Source organism: Aegilops tauschii, chromosome 7 (genome assembly GCF_002575655.3).
Source record: "Aegilops tauschii subsp. strangulata cultivar AL8/78 chromosome 7, Aet v6.0, whole genome shotgun sequence".
Classification (NCBI taxonomy): Eukaryota; Viridiplantae; Streptophyta; class Magnoliopsida; order Poales; family Poaceae; genus Aegilops; species Aegilops tauschii.
Window position 1 is genome coordinate 387,351,538 of NC_053041.3, and position 20,229 is coordinate 387,371,766.

The window sequence follows — 20,229 nt, forward strand, 5'->3', positions numbered from 1 at the left end:
CTTGACCGCTGTCCAGTGATCCACTCCTGGATTACTTTGGTACCTCCCTCTAAACTTATAGCAAGGCACACATCAGGTCTGGTACACAACATTGCATACATGATAGAGCCTATGGCTGAAGCATAGGGAACATCTTTCATCTTCTCTCTATCTTCTGCAGTGGTCGGGCATTGAGTCTTACTCAACTTCACACCTTGTAACACAGGCAAGAACCCTTTCTTTGCTTGATCCATTTTGAACTTCTTCAAAACTTTGTCAAGGTATGTGCTTTGTGAAAGTCCAATTAATCGTCTTGATCTATCTCTATAGATCTTGATGCCCAATATATACGTAGCTTCACCGAGGTCTTTCATTGAAAAACTCTTATTCAAGTATCCCTTTATGCTATTCAGAAATTCTATATCATTTCCAACCAGCAATATGTCATCCACATATAATATTAGAAATGCTACATAGCTCCCACTCACTTTCTTGTAAATACAGGCTTCTCCAAAAGTCTGTACAAAACCAAATGCTTTGATCACACTATCAAAGCGTTTATTCCAACTCCGAGAGGCTTGCACCAGTCCATAAATAGATCGCTGGAGCTTGCACACTTTGTTAGCTCCCTTTGGATCGACAAAACCTTCCGGTTGCATCATATACAACTCTTCTTCCAGAAATCCATTCAGGAATGCAGTTTTGACATCCATTTGCCAAATTTCATAATCATAAAATGCGGCAATTGCTAACATGATTCGGACAGACTTAAGCATCGCTACGGGTGAGAAGGTCTCATCGTATTCAATCCCTTGAACTTGTCAAAAACCTTTTGCAACAAGTCGAGCTTTATAGACAGTAACATTACCGTCAGCGTCAGTCTTCTTCTTGAAGATCCATTTATTCTCAATTGCTTGCCGATCATCGGGCAAGTAAACCAAAGTCCACACTTTGTTCTCATACATGGATCCCATCTCAGATTTCATGGCCTCAAGCCATTTCGCGGAATATGGGCTCACCATCGCTTCTTCATAGTTCGTAGGTTCGTCATGGTCTAGTAGCATAACCTCCAGAATAGGATTACCGTACCACTCTGGTGCGGATCTTACTCTGGTTGACCTACGAGGTTCAGTAACAACTTGATCTGAAGTTCCATGATCATCATCATGAACTTCCTCACTAATTGGTGTAGGCGTCGCAGAAACCGGTTTCTGCGATGAACTAATTTCCAATAAGGGAGCAGGTACAATTACCTCATCAAGTTATACTTTCCTCCCACTCACTTCTTTCGAGAGAAACTCCTTCTCCAGAAAGATTCCGAATTTAGCAACAAAAGTCTTGCCTTCGGATCTGTGATAGAAGGTGTACCCAACAGTCTCCTTTGGGTATCCTATGAAGACACATTTCTCCGTTTTGGGTTCGAGCTTATCAGGTTGAAGCTTTTTCACATAAGCATCGCAGCCCCAAACTTTAAGAAACGACAACTTTGGTTTCTTGCCAAACCACAGTTCATAAGGCGTCGTCTCAACAGATTTTGATGGTGCCCTATTTAACGTGAATGCGGTCGTCTCTAAAGCATAACCGCAAAACGATAGCGGTAAATCAGTAAGAGACATCATAGATCGCACCATATCTAGTAGAGTACGATTACGACGTTCGGACACACCATTACGCTGTGGTGTTCCGGGTGGCGTGAGTTGCGAAACTATTCCGCATTGTTTCAAATGAAGACCAAACTCATAACTCAAATATTCTCCTCCACGATCAGATCGTAGAAACTTTATTTTCTTGTTACGATGATTTTCAACTTCACTCTGAAATTCTTTGAATTTTTCAAATGTTTCAGACTTGTGTTTCATTAAGTAGATATACCCATATATGCTTAAATCATCTGTGAAGGTGAGAAAATAACGATATCCGCCACGAGTCTCAACATTCATCGGACCACATACATCTGTATGTATGATTTCCAACAAATCTGTTGCTCTCTCCATAGTTCCAGAGAACTGCGTTTTAGTCATCTTGCCCATGAGGCACGGTTCGCAAGCACCAAGTGATTCATAATCAAGTGGTTCCAAAAGTCCATCAGTATGGAGTTTCTTCATGCGCTTTACACCGAATGACCTAAACGGCAGTGCCACAAATAAGTTGCACTATCATTATCAACTCTGCATCTTTTGGTTTCAATATTATGAATATGTGTATCACTACTATCGAGATTCAACAAAAATAGACCACTCTTCAAGGGTGCATGACCATAAAAGATATTATTCGTATAAATAGAACAACCATTATTCTCTAATTTAAATGAATAACCGTCTCACATCAAGCAAGATCCAGATATAATGTTCATGCTTAACGCTGGCACCAAATAACAATTATTTAGGTCTAAAACTAATCCCGAAGGTAGATGTAGAGGTAGCGTGCCGACCGCGATCACATCGACTTTGGAACCATTTCCCACGCGCATCGTCACCTCGTCCTTAGCCAATCTTTGCTTAATCTGTAGCCCCTGTTTCGAGTTGCAAATATTAGCAACAGAACCAGTATCAAATACCCAGGTGCTACTGCGGGCATTAGTAAGGTACACATTAATAACATGTATATCACATATACCTTTGTTCACCTTGCCATCCTTCTTATCCGCCAAATACTTGGGGCAATTCCGCTTCCAGTGACCAGTCTGCTTGCAGTAGAAGCACTCAGTCTCAGGCTTAGGTCCAGACTTGGGTTTCTTCTCCTGAACAGCAACTTGCTTGCTGTTCTTCTTGAAGTTCCCCTTCTTCTTCCCTTTGCCCTTTTTCTTGAAACTGGTGGTCTTATTGACCATCAACACTTGATGCTCCTTTTTGATTTCTACCTCCGCAGCCTTTAGCATTGCGAAGAGCTCAAGAATCGTCTTATCCATCCCTTGCATGTTATAGTTCATCACGAAGCTCTTGTAGCTTGGTGGCAGTGATTGGAGAATTCTGTCAATGACGCTATCATCCGGAAGATTAACTCCCAGTTGAATCAAGTGATTATTATACCCAGACATTTTGAGTATATGCTCACTGACAGAACTATTCTCCTCCATCTTGCAGCTGTAGAACTTATTGGAGACTTCATATCTCTCAATCCGGGCATTTGCTTGAAATATTAACTTCAACTCCTGGAACATCTCATATGCTCCATGACGTTCAAAACGTCGTTGAAGTCCCGGTTCTAAGCCGTAAAGCATGGCACATTGAACTATCGAGTAGTCATCAGCTTTGCTCTGCCAGACGTTCTTAACGTCGTCAGTTGCATCGGCAGCAGGCCTGGCACCCAACGGTGCTTCCAGGACGTAATTCTTCTGTGCAGCAATGAGGATAATCCTCAAGTTACGGACCCAGTCCGTGTAATTGCTACCATCATCTTTCAACCTTGCTTTCTCAAGGAACGCATTAAAATTCAACGGAACAACAGCACGGGCCATCTATCTACAATCAACATAGACAAGCAAGATACTATCAGGTACTAAGTTCATGATAAATTTAAGTTCAGTTAATCATATTACTTAAGAACTCCCACTTAGATAGACATCCCTCTAATCCTCTAAGTGATCACGTGATCCATATCAACTAAACCATGTCCGATCATCACGTGAGATGGAGTAGTTTCAACGGTGAACATCACTATGTTGACCATATCTACTATATGATTCACGCTCGACCTTTCGGTCTCCGTGTTCCGAGGCCATATCTGTTATATGCTAGGCTCGTCAAGCTTAACCTGAGTATTCCGCGTGTGCAACTGTTTTGCACCCGTTGTATTTGAACGTAGAGCCTATCACACCGATCATCACGTGGTGTCTCGGCACGAAGAACTTTCGCAATGGTGCATACTCAGGGAGAACACTTATACTTTGATAATTTAGTGAGGGATCATCTTATAATGCTACCGTCAATCAAAGCAAGATAAGATGCATAAAAGATAAACATCACATGCAATCAATATAAGTGATATGATATGGCCATCATCATCTTGTGCTTGTGATCTCCATCTCCGAAGCACCGTCATGATCACCATCGTCACTGGCACGACACCTTGATCTTCATCGTAGCATCGTTGTCGTCTCGCCAATCTTATGCTTGTACGACTATCGCTACTGCTTAGTGATAAAGTAAAGCATTACAGGGCGATTACATTGCATACAATAAAGCGACGACCATATGGCTCCTGCCAGTTGCCGATAACTCGGTTACAAAACATGATCATCTCATACAATAAAATTTAGCATCATGTCTTGACCATATCACATCACAACATGCCCTGCAAAAACAAGTTAGACGTCCTCTACTTTGTTGTTGCAAATTTTACGTGGCTGCTACGGGCTTAGCAAGAACCGTTCTTACCTATGCATCAAAACCACAACGATAGTTTGTCAAGTTAGTGTTGTTTTAACCTTCGCAAGGACCGGGCGTAGCCACACTCGGTTCAACTAAAGTTGGAGAAACTGACACCCGCCAGCCACCTGTGTGCAAAGCACGTCGGTAGAAGCAGTCTCGCGTAAGCGTACGCGTAATGTCGGTCCGGGCCGCTTCATCCAACAATACCGCCGAACCAAAGTATGACATGCTGGTAAGCAGTATGACTTATATCGCCCACAACTCACTTGTGTTCTACTCGTGCATATAACATTAACGCATAAAACCAGGCTCTGATACCACTGTTGGGGAACGTAGTAATTTCAAAAATTTCCTACGCACACGCAAGATCATGGTGATGCATAGCAACGAGAGGGGAGAGTGTTGTCCACGTACCCTCGTAGACCGAAAGCGGAAGCGTTAGCACAACGTGGTTGATGTAGTCGTACGTCTTCACGTTCCGACCGATCAAGTACCGAACGCACGGCACCTCCGAGTTCAGCACACGTTCAGCCCGATGACGTCCCTCGAACTCCGATCCAGCCGAGTGTTGAGGGAGAGTTTCATCAGCACGACGGCGTGGTGACGACGATGATGTTCTACTGACGCAGGGCTTTGCCTAAGCACCGCTACAGTATTATCGAGGTGGACTATGGTGGAGGGGGGCACCGCACACGGCTAAAAGATCAAGCGATCAATTGTTGTGTCTCTAGGGTGACCCCCTGCCCCCGTATATAAAGGAGCAAGGGGGGAGGTGCGGCCGGCCAGGACGGGCGCGCCAGGTGGAGTCCTACTCCCACCGGGAGTAGGACTCCCCCCCTTTTCCTAGTTGGATTAGGAGTGGAGGGGGAAAGAGGAGGGAGAGAGGAAGGAAAGGGGGGGCGCCGCCCCCCTCTCCTTGTCCTATTCGGACTAGGGGGGAGGGGCGCGCGGCCCTGCCCTGGCCGCCTCTCCTCTTCTCCACAAAGGCCCACTATGGCCCATTAAGCCCCCGGGGGGTTCCGGTAACCCCACGGTACTCCAGTAAAATCCAGATTTCACCCGGAACACTTCCGATATCCAAATATAGGCTTCCAATATATCAATCTTCATGTCTCGACCATTTCGAGACTCCTCGTCATGTCCGTGATCACATCCGGGACTCCGAACAACCTTCGGTACATCAAAACATATAAACTTATAATATAACTGTCATCGAAACGTTAAGCGTGCGGACCTTACGGGTTCGAGAACTATGTAGACATGACCGAGACACGTCTCCGGTCAATAACCAATAGCGGAACCTGGATGCTCATATTGGCTCCCACATATTCTACGAAGATCTTCATCGGTCAAACCGCATAACAACATACGTTGTTCCCTTTGTCATCGGTATGTTACTTGCCCGAGATTCGATCGTCGGTATCTCAATTCCTAGTTCAATCTCGTTACCGGCAAGTCTCTTTACTCGTTTCGTAATACATCATCCTACAACTAACTCATTAGTTGCAATGCTTGCAAGGCTTAAGTGATGTGCATTACCGAGAGGGCCCGGAGATACCTCTCCGACAATCAAAGTGACAAATCCTAATCTCGAAATACGCCAACCCAACAAGTACCTTCGGAGACACCTGTAGAGCACCTTTATAATCACCCAGTTACGTTGTGACGTTTGGTAGCACACAAAGTGTTCCTCCGGTAAACGGGAGTTGCATAATCTCATAGTCATAGGAACATGTATAAGTCATGAAAAAAGCAATAGCAACATACTAAACGATCGAGTGCTAAGCTAACGGAATGGGTCAAGTCAATTATATCATTCTCCTAATGATGTGATCCCGTTAATCAAATGACAACTCATGTCTATGGCTAGGAAACATAACCATCTTTGATCAACGAGCTAGTCAAGTAGAGGCATACTAGTGACACTCTGTTTGTCTATGTATTCACACAAGTATTATGTTTCCGGTTAATACAATTCTAGCATGAATAATAAACATTTATCATGATATAAGGAAATAAATAATAACTTTATTATTGCCTCTAGGGCATATTTCCTTCAAGACGCACATGCATGCGCTCGCTCATCGACGAGATGAACCGATATTCAGTGTACAAACATAAGTTGAGGTCTCTAGCTAGGATCGATCATATGGGCCTGAACTCGATGCCTTCCACGATGAGCCCACGCTTGGGGTACCACCCCAATATCTCGAAGCTCACTGCCACCTCCTCCCCCGCCGCTGCCTCGTCGCGGGTGCGCAACAGCCCCATCTCCACCTCCCACCACCCATCGCCGCGCAGCACCGGGCCCCTTACGTGGACGCCGTCCATAACTTTGTCGTCTCTAAACCTGCGCGCATCGGTGGGGTCGGGGCGGAGGCACACGGCATGGCGCGACGGAGCGCTACCGCCCACGCTCACGGTGGTCTCCTGGTCTGGGAAGCTCAGGCCGCGGTGGGCGTCTTCGGTGGCGAAGACGAGGTACGCCGCGTAGGCGGTGGCCGGCGTGAGCGCGGCGGTGGGGAGCCGGCCGTAGATGTCGAGGCACGTGCAGTCCACCAGCTGGGCCACGTCCGCGAACCTGATATACAGAGGCAAACCATTAAATTAATCTGGACTGGAGAAGCCATTTATTTATAGTAGCATAAGCAAGGTAGCTTATTCTCTCAAAAAGCAAGTCAGCTAGCTAATAGTGATAGTCAATATCAGCACAGAGATACCAGTAGCAGTACAATAATTTACTATAATCTGATAATAGAAGGGCAAACTTGCGGGCAATCTGCATCGATCATATGCGATGCACAGCCAGGCCAGGATACCATTGTTTATTGAGCTGCATGATGCACGCGGATACAGTTGCATGGATGCAAACAGAGCATCGATCAATCCATTCATGGATGCAACCAATTTCGTGGACGGCGACGTGGGCAAGGGTTTCCTTTTTTCCTTTTTGATATGAGATTGTAGGCAAGTTGACGATGACGAGGGATCAGGGATGCCGAATTATTGTTGGGGGAGTCGCGTGGCTTTCAGCCGACCGCACCGGGTGGAGTTGACTTGGCTCGTACTCGCAGCCACATGCACGCGCATGCACTTACTTGCCCAATCCTCCTGCCTGCCTGCCGCCGGTGATTTCTACGACTCCGTCGGAAAAGTGCTCCGGCAGGAGATCTTATTTATGTACTCCGCGTGGAAGAAGATCGAGTCTACTACGTATGGGAAATGCATGCAAACCTTTCAAAAAAGAGGAAGTAGATTGAGGCAATAGTTCGTGGATGTGAATTCCGCAACAAGTCTCACTGTTGGACTAATTGTAATCGGTGTGCGTTGTTCTAGAAGAAAGCGCGCGCCATCTTTTGCTTGGCTGCCGTCTCACAAACAAAAACAACTGCCGTGCACTCACTCGCACCTTATTATAATCAAGAGAAAGAAAGAAACGAAGAAAGAATTGTTCAAAACGTAGGCACGCCCACTGGAGGTGGAGGGAGCTCGGTAATGGAAGCACTTGTCGCAACCAACTCTCCAATCGCCTTCCTACTCCACGAAAAGAAGGAAAGAAAAACAACTCCAATTGCCTTTCCAAGGCCCGTCCCGCTCCACCCATTCAAATCGTCATCATGTCGACATGAAAGCAGCTAGAATTGATTCACGAAATGGAACGAAACGAACAAACTATATACTCCATCGATCGATCTATGTTGGTAATTATAAAGTTATTAAAGCTGGCAATTGAGTTGTTTGATTTGGAGTGAGGAGAAAGGAGAAATTAATAACAAGGACAAAAAAGAAATGGTGGGCGTACCTGGAGAGCGGGTGGGGCGTCCACCTCCAGCTGAACTCGCCGTCCTCCCACGGCAGGCTGAGCCTCCTCGCCGAGATCGCCACGCACTTGGCGCCGCTCTCCTTGGCCAGCCACACCGCCATGCCGCCGCCGTCCACCAGCAGGGCCGCGTCGGTGAGCCCGAGGTAGGCCTCCTTCTTGGTGGACGACGCCGACGCCGCCGCCGAGGCCGTGGAGGCGGAGCGCGAGAGCGGGAATCGCCGGGCCGGCGCCTGGTGCAGCTGGAGGTAGTCCGGCGGGAGGAAACGCGCCCAGACGACGTCGGAGCCGGCGGCGTCGCGGAAGCAGGGCGAGACAGCGGCGCAGCGGCAGGCGTCCCGCGGGGAGGTGAGCGCGATCACGTGCGCCACGCACGCCTCCGGGAGGTCGCACACCCGCGTCCTCTCCTCCGCCGTTTCCGTGCCACCCGCGCGGCTGCCCATCGTATCTAGCAGCTACTACCTACCTTCCTGAATATTGGAAATTTGGAGTGGAGAAAGCAGCGGGGCGGGGCGGGGCAGAGATCAAAGCCCCTATGTATGTTGTATGCTGGCGTTGCGTTGTGGGCAGGACCTGGCTGTACATATCGACCGTACGGCTTATAATGGCGACGCGGGACCCGGTCAGTCAAGAGAGTGACGGCGGCGACGGCGAAAAGGTGGACGGCGTTCTGCTCCGTGCAGTGCACCGAGGAAGACGGGGCGAGCGCTAGCCGACCCATTACCAAGGCGTACGTGGACGGCCACCCCGCACCCGCATACGTGGAGGGCGACGTACTACACATGCGAGCGAGCGAGCGAGCAAATTGGACAACAAAATCAAATGAAGGAACGGTAAAGTCGTCGAAGACGAACAGGATCCGGACGGTTAGATAGCTAAGCGATGTCGCTACGCGATTGGTAGTATAGTAATAGTACCAATCAACTGTTCATCGCAGTTCTTGCCACGGAAGCGAGGATGGATGATTGGCCGCGCAGATCCTTGGACTTCCACGCAAAAGATTCCCACAAAAGCGCCAACTCTGCGGAGGAGAGGAGATTCATTGGCTCACTTGGTTGGTGGCAACCCCGTCCCCAGGGTTCCTTTCATCTGAGAGCCCGAGTGGAGACGGAATCCAAGCGGCCACGCCTCGTTCGTCAAGTCGGAAATGTGTAAATTAGGATCTTTCTAAGCAAACCATTTGACTCTCAAATAAACAGGCCTCCTCTCCTCTCATGAAACACAATAACGTGTTGGCGTGATACAAGTTGTTTAGTTGCATGTGAGAGAGCATACAATTTATTCTAAGAAAGATTAGGTGAATGCTGTGTCATTTGGATAACATTTCCATTGAACTCGGAGACCCATAAAATGAAAAGAAGAAACCTGAACTCAATGTATTTTTCCTTTCAAATTGAATGCGTGTAATAAAAAGAAAACAAATGCGAATAGGGTGGTCCATACGAAAACCATATGATTTTCACTTCTCAGTCCTACGTATTATTCAAACAAATTATATATATAGGAAAAAGAGCAGTGATATACAAAAACCATAGGGTTTTTCATCCGACGCTAATTAATCACCCTGGGATCAAATCGCACTTGACAAATGAACGTAGGATTACCGCGTCGTACGAAGATCGGAGATAAAGTGTCCTACGCAAATCATGCAAAAAGATAGAAACAAAATCTTGCAAATCTCTTGAACCAAAGAGGCTCTGCATCATGATATTTAGAAGAAGTCTCTAGCTCCATTTATCGCACTTTGACTTTCTTTAATGTTAGAAATACAATAAAAAGGTCAAGATCAAGTACAAGACGCCGCGTGGAGAATGGTAGAGGAAAAATCAGGCACACACGTAACAAAGACGGCATCAATCACTCTGACATGGAATTTGGCCGCCAAGACGACGAAAACATCTACTACAACAACAACGTAAATGATGTAGAGACCAGGGATTTCAACCTCCTTTTCGAAGGAAAAAAAACAATGACGACAAACATGAACGATCGTGCTCTCATCAACACTCCACTCTCCACCGCGGGGTATCGCATCATAGTTGTGTCACAAATAAAGTGTCCCTTACCATGTAAGTTTTCAGTTGTCGTAAACTACTAAATTTTTCGTTCCATGTGGCATTAATGACATAATAACCAAGTTACTTACACAATTTTTTGTTTGACTTTTTACACGATGTCATGATCCAAACGCCCAATATCGGCACTAAAATTTACTTGGAATGACGATGTGCCCTTTATGGAGAGCAAAAGTGTAACGCTCACGATGCGGCTATATCTCCCACGTGTCGAGGCACGACTTAGAGGCATAACCGCATTGTAGGTATTGTCGCAAGAAGGGTCATCTTCACACAACCCCATGTAATGAACAAGAATGGGATAACGAGAGTTGGCTTACAATCGCCACTTCACACAATACATAAATTAATTCATACATCATCTAAAATCCACACATAGACCGACTACGGTCAAATCCAAATGAAAATAAGATAACTCCAAATGCTAGATCCCCGATCGTCCCAACTGGGCTCCACTACTGATCATCAGGAAACGAAACATAGTAACGACCACGTTCCTCATTGTACTCCCACTTGAGCTCGGTTGCGTCATCCGCACTGGTATCGTCGGCACCTGCAACTGTTTTGGTAGAATATGTGAGTCACGAGGACTCAGCAATCTCACACCCGCGAGATCAAGACTATTTAAGCTTATAGGAAGGATGGGGTAATGAGGTGGAACTGCAGCAAGCACTAAGCATATGGTGGCTAACATACGCAAATGAGAGCGAGAAGAGAAGCAACGCAACGGTCGAGAAGCTAGAAGTGATTAAGAAGTGATCCTGAAACTACTTACGTTCATACATAACCCAAACCGTGTTCACTTCCATGACTCCGCCGAAAAGAGACCATCACGGCTACACACACGGTTGATGTATTTTAATTAAGTCAAGTGTCAAGTTCTCTACAACCGGACATTAACAAATTCCCATCTGCCACATAACCGCGGGCACGGCTTTCGAAAGATAATACCCTGCAGGGGTGTCCGAACTTAGCCCATTATAAGCTCTCACGGTCAACAAAGGATATTCCTTCTCCCGGAAAGACCCGATCAGTCTCAGAATCCCGGTTTACAAGACATTTCGTCAATGTTAAAACAAGACCAGCAAAGCCGCCCGATGTGCCGACAAATCCCGATAGGAGCTGCACATATCTCGTTCTCAGGGCAACACCGGATAAGTCAAGCTACGAGTAAAACCAGCCCTCAAGTTGCCCCGAGGTGGCCCCGCAGGCTGCTCGGTTCGGACCAACACTCAGAGGAGCGCTGGCCCGGGGGGTTAAAATAAAGATGACCCTTGAGTCCGCGAAATCCAAGGGAAAAAGGCTTAGGTGGCAAATGGTAAAACCAAGGTTGGGCCTTGCTGGAGGAGTTTTATTCAAAGCGAACTGTCAAGGGGGTCCCATAAATCACCCAACCGCGTTAGGAACGCAAAATCAAGGAACATAACACCGGTATGACGGAAACTAGGGCGCAAGAGTGGAACAAAACACCAGACATAAGGCCGAGCCTTCCACCCTTTACCAAATATATAGATGCATTAATTAAATAAAAGATATTGTGATATGCCAAAATATCCATGTTCCAACATGGAACCAACTTCAACTTCACCTGCAACTAGCAACGCTATAAGAAGGGCTGAGCAAAAGCAGTAACTTAGCCAAACAACGGTTTGCTAGGAAAGGATGGTTAGAGGCTTGACATGGCAACATGGGAGGCATGATATAGCAAGTGGTAGGTAGCGCAGCATAGCAATAGAGCGGACAACTAGCAAGCAAAGATAGAAGTGATTTCGAGGGTATAGTCATCTTGCGTGAAATCCCGCTAGGAAGAAGAACGGGTCCATGAAGAAGATGAAGCCACGAAGACGAACCAAGCGTAGACGAACGAATCCTCACGGTCGCAACGAAACAGGAACTAACGCGAAGGAGCACAACCGAAAAGCAGCAAACAACAAGGTAAACACACAACACATAACAAGGCATGATGCTCAACCAAGTATAATGCATGACAAGGCTACATGAAGCTACTCATGACAAGAGATGATGCATACAAGAGCAACACATCAAAGCAAGTTTAAATGAGGCCGGAAACAACAAACAACAATTCCGAAAAATCCCCATGTTCCTATTTCGAATTGCTACTGTTCTGCCCTATACACAATTTTAAAGTTGTTAAAATGCAAAATAAGTGCATCAAGTTAATCTATGCATTTTTCTACCCCATATACATATAAAGTTTATTTAAAACAGAGTTACGGCTATTTAGTTACGAAATAAATCATTTTAGCATGTGCTTTATGCAAATTAATGCAAACAACAATTTTAAATATTTTTAACAGGGATGAAAGTTGCCTATTGTGAAAGAACATGAAAAACTGAGCAAGAAGCATATATGACATGTTTCATTTGGATGCATGGATATTTAAATATGAGCATTTTAAAATGATGGCATTCCTGTAATTATGCATGCACTGAAAATAGAGAAAAATCTCTGAGATGGAAAAAAAACAAACGCGGGCCAGATTGCAGCAACCTGCAGCGGCCCAGGAAGATTTGGCCCAAGTGACAGTGTGTGCAGCGGAAAGAAAGAAAAAAACAGGGCAAAAATTAGGAGCACCTGGGAGTCGAACCCAGGACCTACTGATTCGTTGCACACTCTGAGGACCACTAGGATAGTAGTGTGTTGGTGGTATGATAGGGGATAGGCGCAAGATGAAGAAAAACAAGGGCTTGATCTGGGTGAGCCAAAATTGGTGCAAAAAGATGTTGTAGTGGGGATTTGATCCCAGGTTGCCTGGGTGCAAACCTGCTAGTCTAACCAGTAGCAACAGAAGTGCATCTGAGATAATTTGCAGACAAACTGTAACTGAACCAACAGTTCGAGCAAACCTGACTGGAAAAAAATAACAGAAACAAGATGAAAAAGAATTAGGGGCGCCTGGGATTTGATCCCTGGATCCCTTGGATACATGCATGCGCTGTTAACCAGATGGGCTACTATAGAAGTCTGCTAAGAAGTGCCTTATGCTCGAGATGAATGCCCTGGCGTTGATCTGACGAAACTGAAAACAGAATCAGAGATGGCTCGAACACACGGTGGACATGGCCGGTGACGGGAGCCAACACCAGCGGCTGCAGGTCGCCGGCGGGGCTGCGGAAACAGGTGGGGGTGCTGCCATACAAGCGGCGGTGGCTGCGGGTGTGGCGTGCGGAATCCCTGAGAGAGTTCACTGAAGAAGGATGTGCACGTGCGTGTAAAGAAAACCGAGGAGGCAGAGCCACCTCACCGGACTTGCCTTCCGACGTGCTCGGGAAGCAAGGGCCGGCCATGTCAAGGGGCGGCACGGAGCTGCTGCTCCCTGGATGGATCATACAGGGCGATGGGTTGTGATGCGTGTGTGTAAGCACGTGTTTACACGAGCGGGGCGAGCTCCAGGAACTCGTCCATGGCGGACATGGCGTCGGCTTGCTCGGGCAGAGGACTACGGCGAGGGAAACGATTCGAAGAGGGAATGGGAGGAGCGGCTGCTCACTGAGGGGTTGCTGCTGGAGTTGCACGTGGTCGATGGTGGCCTGGGACGGCGAGAAGACTCGCTGATCAGGGCAGCGTCCCCGGTTCCGTGAAGCAGAGGAAGCAGGGGAGGAAGACGTCGATGGACTTGGCGGGGCGACAGCTCCCTGGTGGCGACGTGCAGCTCCAATACTTGGCGCGGCGAAGGAGGAGCGGATCCGGGCGTGGGGAGCTCGTTCCCGGCGGCAGAGAGGGAGATCCGGTGGGAGAGCTCGAACGGTGGCGGCGGGGTCCCTATGATCCACGGGAGAGAGACCATGAGAGGGGGAGAAGAAACGAGATGGGGAAAAAGGAAGGAGAGGGAAGGGCGCTGGGCGGCGGAGCACTGGCCTGGTCGACGGGGGTCGGCAAGGGCGGCGTCGTGCTCGAGGACGAGCTCGGGCGTGGAGCGGAACCATGGAAGGAGGGGCTTGCGGGAGTTGCAGGGAGCACCTCCTGGACGTTGGATCTCTATCCAAGGGTCCAGATGGATGGATCTGGAGGTTGGGTGGTGGCTGGACGAGGAGGAAGGTTGGTGGCTGTGGTTGGCTCGATGTGGACTCTGAGGAGGATTTGGACAGGGGTGGCGGCGGACGACGAGGAAGATGGGACAGCTCCCCTAGATTTTAGGGTTTGGTCTCAAATGGATTAAGGTTTGACTATATATAGGGAAAAGAGGGGGGTTTGGATCATCCGATCGAAATCGGATGTTCGAGATAAAATAGGCTAGGGAGTTCAAATAAAAAACCGGAGATGTTTTATAGATGTTTGGGGATGATCCGGACCCATCGGTAACGACAGCTCGGGTCGGGTTCGGAGAAGTTTCGGACGCGCACGCGAGGGGTTTGAGCACTGAGCAAAGAGATTAAGCGGCCAAACAAGAGGGACTCAAAAAACCCGGTTGGTCTCGAAACGGACAACAGAGAGACGCGGCAACTACGAACGAACCAAGAGTTTTAAGAAAACATACGGATGCAATGCAGATGATGCAATGATGAATGCAACAAATAAAATAAAACACACGGCGAACACGAAAAATATATGGAAGGCGTCTGGAGCGTCGGTCTCGAGGCGTTACAAAAAGAGTGTCAGTCACGTATTTTTCCCTCGTGCCTTTGCTCGTCTCGTGTGGTGTGTATTAGAGTGATCTTCGGCCATGTTGGGAACGTTGCTTCTTTTCAGGATTGGTTTGCCATCCTTCACGGAATGGATGGTCAGCCGCGCCGCGGTCTTTTGGATCTTAGGCGCGTGTACGCACTGGTGGCGGTGGCGCCACTTGCCCGTAGCCATGCCTAACTATCTGATGTTGGCCTTGGCGGTGGTGTCCCTGTCTTGTACTTTTGGCTTCTGTATGTTATGGCTAAGCTAATATCCTCATCAGTTATGTAATCTGACTTTGTATAACTTTGTTGTTGGCCTTTTACTATATAGTACTTCCTCCGTTCCTAAATATAAGTTTTTTTAGACATTTCAAATGAAATACAACATACGGATGTATGTAAACATATTTTAGAGTGTAGATTCATTCATTTTGCTCCGTATGTAGTCACTTAGTAGAATCTCTAGAAAGACTTATATTTGGGAACGGAGGGAGTATATAGTAATCTCAAAGGCGGGCTCGTTTGCGCCTTCTGTCTAAAATATGTGGTTGGAGGTAGCTAACCCTTTCTCTTGCTCGCGATGGATTGTGACACACTGCGACTAATGGGGGCACAGCGTGCAACCTCCTAAGAACTGTACTGCAAAATCTGTTTCTATTCGTGCATATCTGAAGCAATGCCAGGGCAGTGTTTCCCCTACCTCTCGCCGAATCATGCTCAACAACTTCAACTAGGGCTGGAGTACCGAGCATCCATTGATGGGGAAGATATTAATGCGGGGAATCCAACAAAATTGCCCTCTCATGCAGGCATCACCCATCTTGGCAGAAGGATGTAAATGCCATTGTGTTTAAAGAACTAAGAACACAGAAAAGATCGGTATGCATCACATACACAAGTATTAACCAAATCAATAGGCTGATGACTACCACTTAACATAGTGTTTAGCCATACAATTAATAGCAGGCTCCATCTAAACTGTAAGGTACTACTAACATCGTACTTGTGAACCACACATGTTTGCAAGATTGTGTGACCAACACGAAACATTACTTGTACTGATCTTCTAGCAAAAGGGGGCACATGAGCAGGAGCAGCGAATGACTAGCAAACACTATAGTGTTCAGCGAAAAGGTATTAATACCCAAGCACTTCCATCACAACATCCGGATGAAGCTCATTTCATGAGTGCACGCATAGCCCTAAGAACCATCCTATCTTCTTCATCAAGGTCATCCTCGTAGACGCCATTAAGGTAGCGGGAAGGATCACAGTAGTCATCATAGTCCTCAGAGTCCAGATCATAGTCAAAACCATACTCCATATCATCAGCATCAGTGTCATCTCCGCCTTGGGAGTCACTGCGGTAACGTGACCACGTAGGCTCCTGAACCTGAAAATCATAGTCAGCAGTTGAGTCATGTGGAAGCCTCACAGTATTTATCCTGACACACTTTGCTCGCAGGGCGTCGTCCATGTTGACGTTGAAGCAATGACGAATGTCAAGGGACTCCAGGTGCTGGCAGTTATCCAGGATGGCTGTCAGTCCTTCGTTGGTGAGGTTGTTGCCAAAGAGCTGCAGAGAGCGTAGCTCACGCATAGTTGCAACCCCCAGGGCTTCATCGTCCTTATTGTAGCCACTGGCTTCAAAATCAAAGAATGAATGCTTGCTCTGTCTGAAGCGCTTCAGCTGCGGGCATGCTTTGCCAACAACCCCAAACACACCACCCTCACCCACATTTGAACACAATGAAAGCTCAAGCTCCTCAAGCAAAGGGAACTTCTCTATCGCAACTGTGAAACCTTCGTTAGAAACATCATAGCAAGAAATGAGTCGAAGACTTTTGAGAGATGGTGCCCTGTAAATATAGAACGTGGGTTTCAGTAACCAATAATAGGCTAGGCAAAAGAAGAAGGAAGCAGCATTAGCACACAACATAGAATGACCAGAATCCATTATTGTTTCTATAGACTGATGTAGGTAAATCATTGGGGCAGTTTAGACGATGACTGCATAGCATCATCACCTGTCCAGAATTTAGAGCGGTATTGCAAGATTTCACTTAATAACTAATAATTGTTAGATTTGACATGAGAAACATTTCAGGAACGATAACCAGCTGAGCGACCTATAATTGCATGTTGCAACATCATAATACATCCTACAGTCATTGCATATGAGTTCAACTGAAACAATTCAAACTATATTCAGTGGCATACCCATGAGTTCACAACCGACTATTCGCTAAGTGACATTCCATAATAGAATCACAAGGAAGTTCTTAGTGCTACATAGTTGCCATTAGCTACCATATTTTCCCTTGTCAGTAAAGAATGACAAATTGTAAACAGTTGCAGACAAAAGAACAGAACAAACTAACCAATGCAGCAGCTGCAATAATCACCCTTAGGCACTTTATTTGTATCGGTAGGTCAGATGATTCTTAAATTAGGAGGAATCACCACTCATCCAAAAATTTGTGTAAGTCACAGAAAATGTACAGTACAATTAAATGATAAGATGCCAAGGCATCAAATTAGAACTACAATTATGCACCATTTTTAGAGGATCCGATGAGAGCGTCCTGTATGTTCACCGTGTAAATACTAATGAAGTTACCCTTACTCAGATGTGCTACAAACCTAAGGCCTTCTTTGGTTCATAGGATAGGAATATGGAATAGGAAAACCAGATGACATTTGATGCACAGGATAGGAATTTTTCCATTGAGTCAAGGCTATTTTTTTTCCTTTAAAATGTGAAGGACTGGTTCCTACCATACATACGAATAGGAATCCTTTCCTACAAACCAAAGGTCTCCAGAGAAACTTTTTCCTACAAAATTCCTATCCTTTAATATTCCTCCAAAGTTCCTGTAAACCTAAGGAGACCTAAGACTATGTTATTTGCTAGTGCTTCATACAGCCCTCTCCCAAAAACACAATTTAGAAGCACCAATTTCGAATTTCTACGAAATTGTTACGCAGGCACCAAAGGGAGCCCACAATTCAGCACATGTAAGCGAGAAGTAAGCCTAAAATTGAGGATCGTGGGGGATCGAATCTCACTGGTTGCCGAGGTAGAGGAGGAAGTCGTCGTCGCCGGCGTACTCGCCCCAAAAGGCCTCGCACTGCCCCTTGCTGCGGCGGACGGCGGCCTGCGCCATCCCGTGGAGGTTGAGCTAGTTGAAGAGCTCGGCGTGGAAGCACATGTCGATGCGGCGCCACAGCTCGGGCTCGTCGCGTGCGGCGCCGCGCCAGGAGCGGCACACCTGGCCGGCCCCCATCAGGATCTCGATGTGGTCGAGCTTGTGGAGAATGGCCGAGATCGCGACCAGCGGAAGCTCTGCCCAGGCCCTTGTCGAACTGCGGTGTCAGCGGCGGGGGCCTCGACGGCCGCGGCGGCGGCGAGCAGATGACAAGGGCATCGCGCACCGGGGTTGGAAGGGTTAGGGATTGGGGAAGAAGGCGCGGGAATGGAGGGTTTTCCGACTTTCGTTCTTTCTAAATGGCTAAGCCATGCGTCGCCCACGAAGATTAGGCACCGAATTAAGGCGGATGCTACAAATCACCCGGCTGATGCCAAAGAAAATGGCTAAGCCATGCATCGCCCACGGAGATTAGGCACCGAATTAAGGCGGATGCTACAAATCACCCGGCTGATGCCAGGGAAAATGGCTAAGCCATGCATCGCCCACGGAGATTAGGCACCGAATTAAGGCGGATGCTACAAATCACCCGGCTGATGCCAGGGAAAGTTAAGATTTTTTTAGAGAGAGAGAGCGTCGGCATTTATTGATTAAGCAACCACGTTACAAAGAGTCTTCCGGATGCAATCTGGACCAGAATGAAAAATATATAGAGTCATCGAGTTCAAACTAGATCTAGCTAAAACATGAGCTAAAATATTACGTGTGGGCGTTTGCATCTCGCCCACACGCGTGGATCCGCGTCCGTTTATGGGTGCACGAATCTTGGCATGATTGTGGTGTCACGTAGGACTGGGCTGGTGTGTGGGAATTCACCCGGTCGCCCACACATCCGTTTCACCACACGGAGGGGCCGGTGTGTGGGCGTTTAACAGTTCGCCCACACACCAGTTCTCACTCACGCACAAGGGCTGGTGTATGGGCATTTGCCATCTCGCCCACACGCCCGTCTCCTCTCCCACACCCAAGCTGCCAGTTGCCATGCGTTTTGCAGTGTAGATGGCAACTGCCCTAGTGTGCTTGTAAGCAGATGGCAACTCTCTCTTTTTTTTACCCGAACATGTCAGTTGCCATGTGTTTTGCAGGGTACACGGCAACTGCCCTAGTGTCCTTGTAAGCAGATGGCAACTCTCTCTTTTACCCGAATATGTTGTTTTGCCATGTCTCTTTGTAGCGCTACATGGCAACTGCCTAGTGTTAGTAGGTGGCAACTCCTAAGGTTTTCAAATCATGGCAACTGTAGTAAACCAGACCATACATGGCAATTGCTTAGTGTTAGTAAGTGGCAACCTCTAAAGTTTTCAAATCATGGCAACTATAGTAAACCAGACCATACATGGCAACAGCTGCAGTTGTCCAAAATGGCATCTGGCACTTGACCTGAGATGGCAACTGCAGTTGAGCAACCATGGCAACTGTAGTTGTCCGACATGGCAACTGCAGTTAAACGGACATTGAAGAGGGTTCGGACCATGGCAACTGCGGGGGCGCGTGGTGACTGTCACGCGGAGCGTGCAGGGTCGTGAGGTAGGTGGCTGAGAGAGGTCGTGTGGGCGTTATGCATTTTGCCCACACGTAGGCGTGTGAGAGGGACCGCAAGGAAAAAAGAGGCGTGTGGGCGCTAGTTGTTTTTCCCACACATAGGCATGTGGGCTGGTCCTCTTAGACACCACACAAAACGTGTGGGCAGACCCCTTAACGCCCAAACGTGTGGCAGTTATCGTCGTCCAAACATTATGGTGCCGACGAACATGCTTGAAAGTCACCAAAGACAGAGCCCTAAGTGTTATCTTTATATCAGCAACAATGGATCCAACAATGGAGTGGTCCCAGGGAAAGTTAAGCTGCCTCGCTGACCGCTGATCTAATTCGACTGTACCGTCTCATTTAACCAAAGTGGATCGTGAGCAGCTGGTGCATGACGTGGCTCAGCGATGCTTCATCACAAGCAGCGGCAGCCCTCTGGCGAAGCTCCATCCTAGCATTGGCCGCCCCTCCCCTCGTGAAGCTCCATCGCAGTACTGGTGGCCCCTAGCGAAGCTCGCACTAGACGGCCTCGACAGAGCTCCATCGCAACACCGGTGGCCCCGGGCGAAGCTCCATTGCAGTACTGGACTGCCCCGGTGAAGCTCCATCGCAGCACTCGT

General features: G+C 47.5%; 1 protein-coding gene and 1 pseudogene across 1 annotated transcript; both read right to left on the reverse strand.

Annotated features, from left to right (window-relative positions):
• Window positions 1-6,357: 6,357 nt before the first annotated feature.
• On the reverse strand, window positions 6,358-10,803 carry LOC109733264 (F-box protein PP2-B10). The gene is made up of 2 exons (XM_020292459.4): window positions 8,152-10,803; window positions 6,358-6,930 (listed from the first exon to the last, which is right to left on the reverse strand). The coding sequence occupies exons 1-2, from the start codon at window positions 8,610-8,612 to the stop codon at window positions 6,495-6,497; spliced, it is 897 nt and encodes a 298-aa protein (XP_020148048.1). The 5' UTR covers window positions 8,613-10,803; the 3' UTR covers window positions 6,358-6,494.
• A 5,116-nt stretch (window positions 10,804-15,919) lies between these two features.
• LOC109733295 (F-box protein SKIP19-like) lies at window positions 15,920-19,015 on the reverse strand (annotated as a pseudogene).
• Window positions 19,016-20,229: the final 1,214 nt, after the last annotated feature.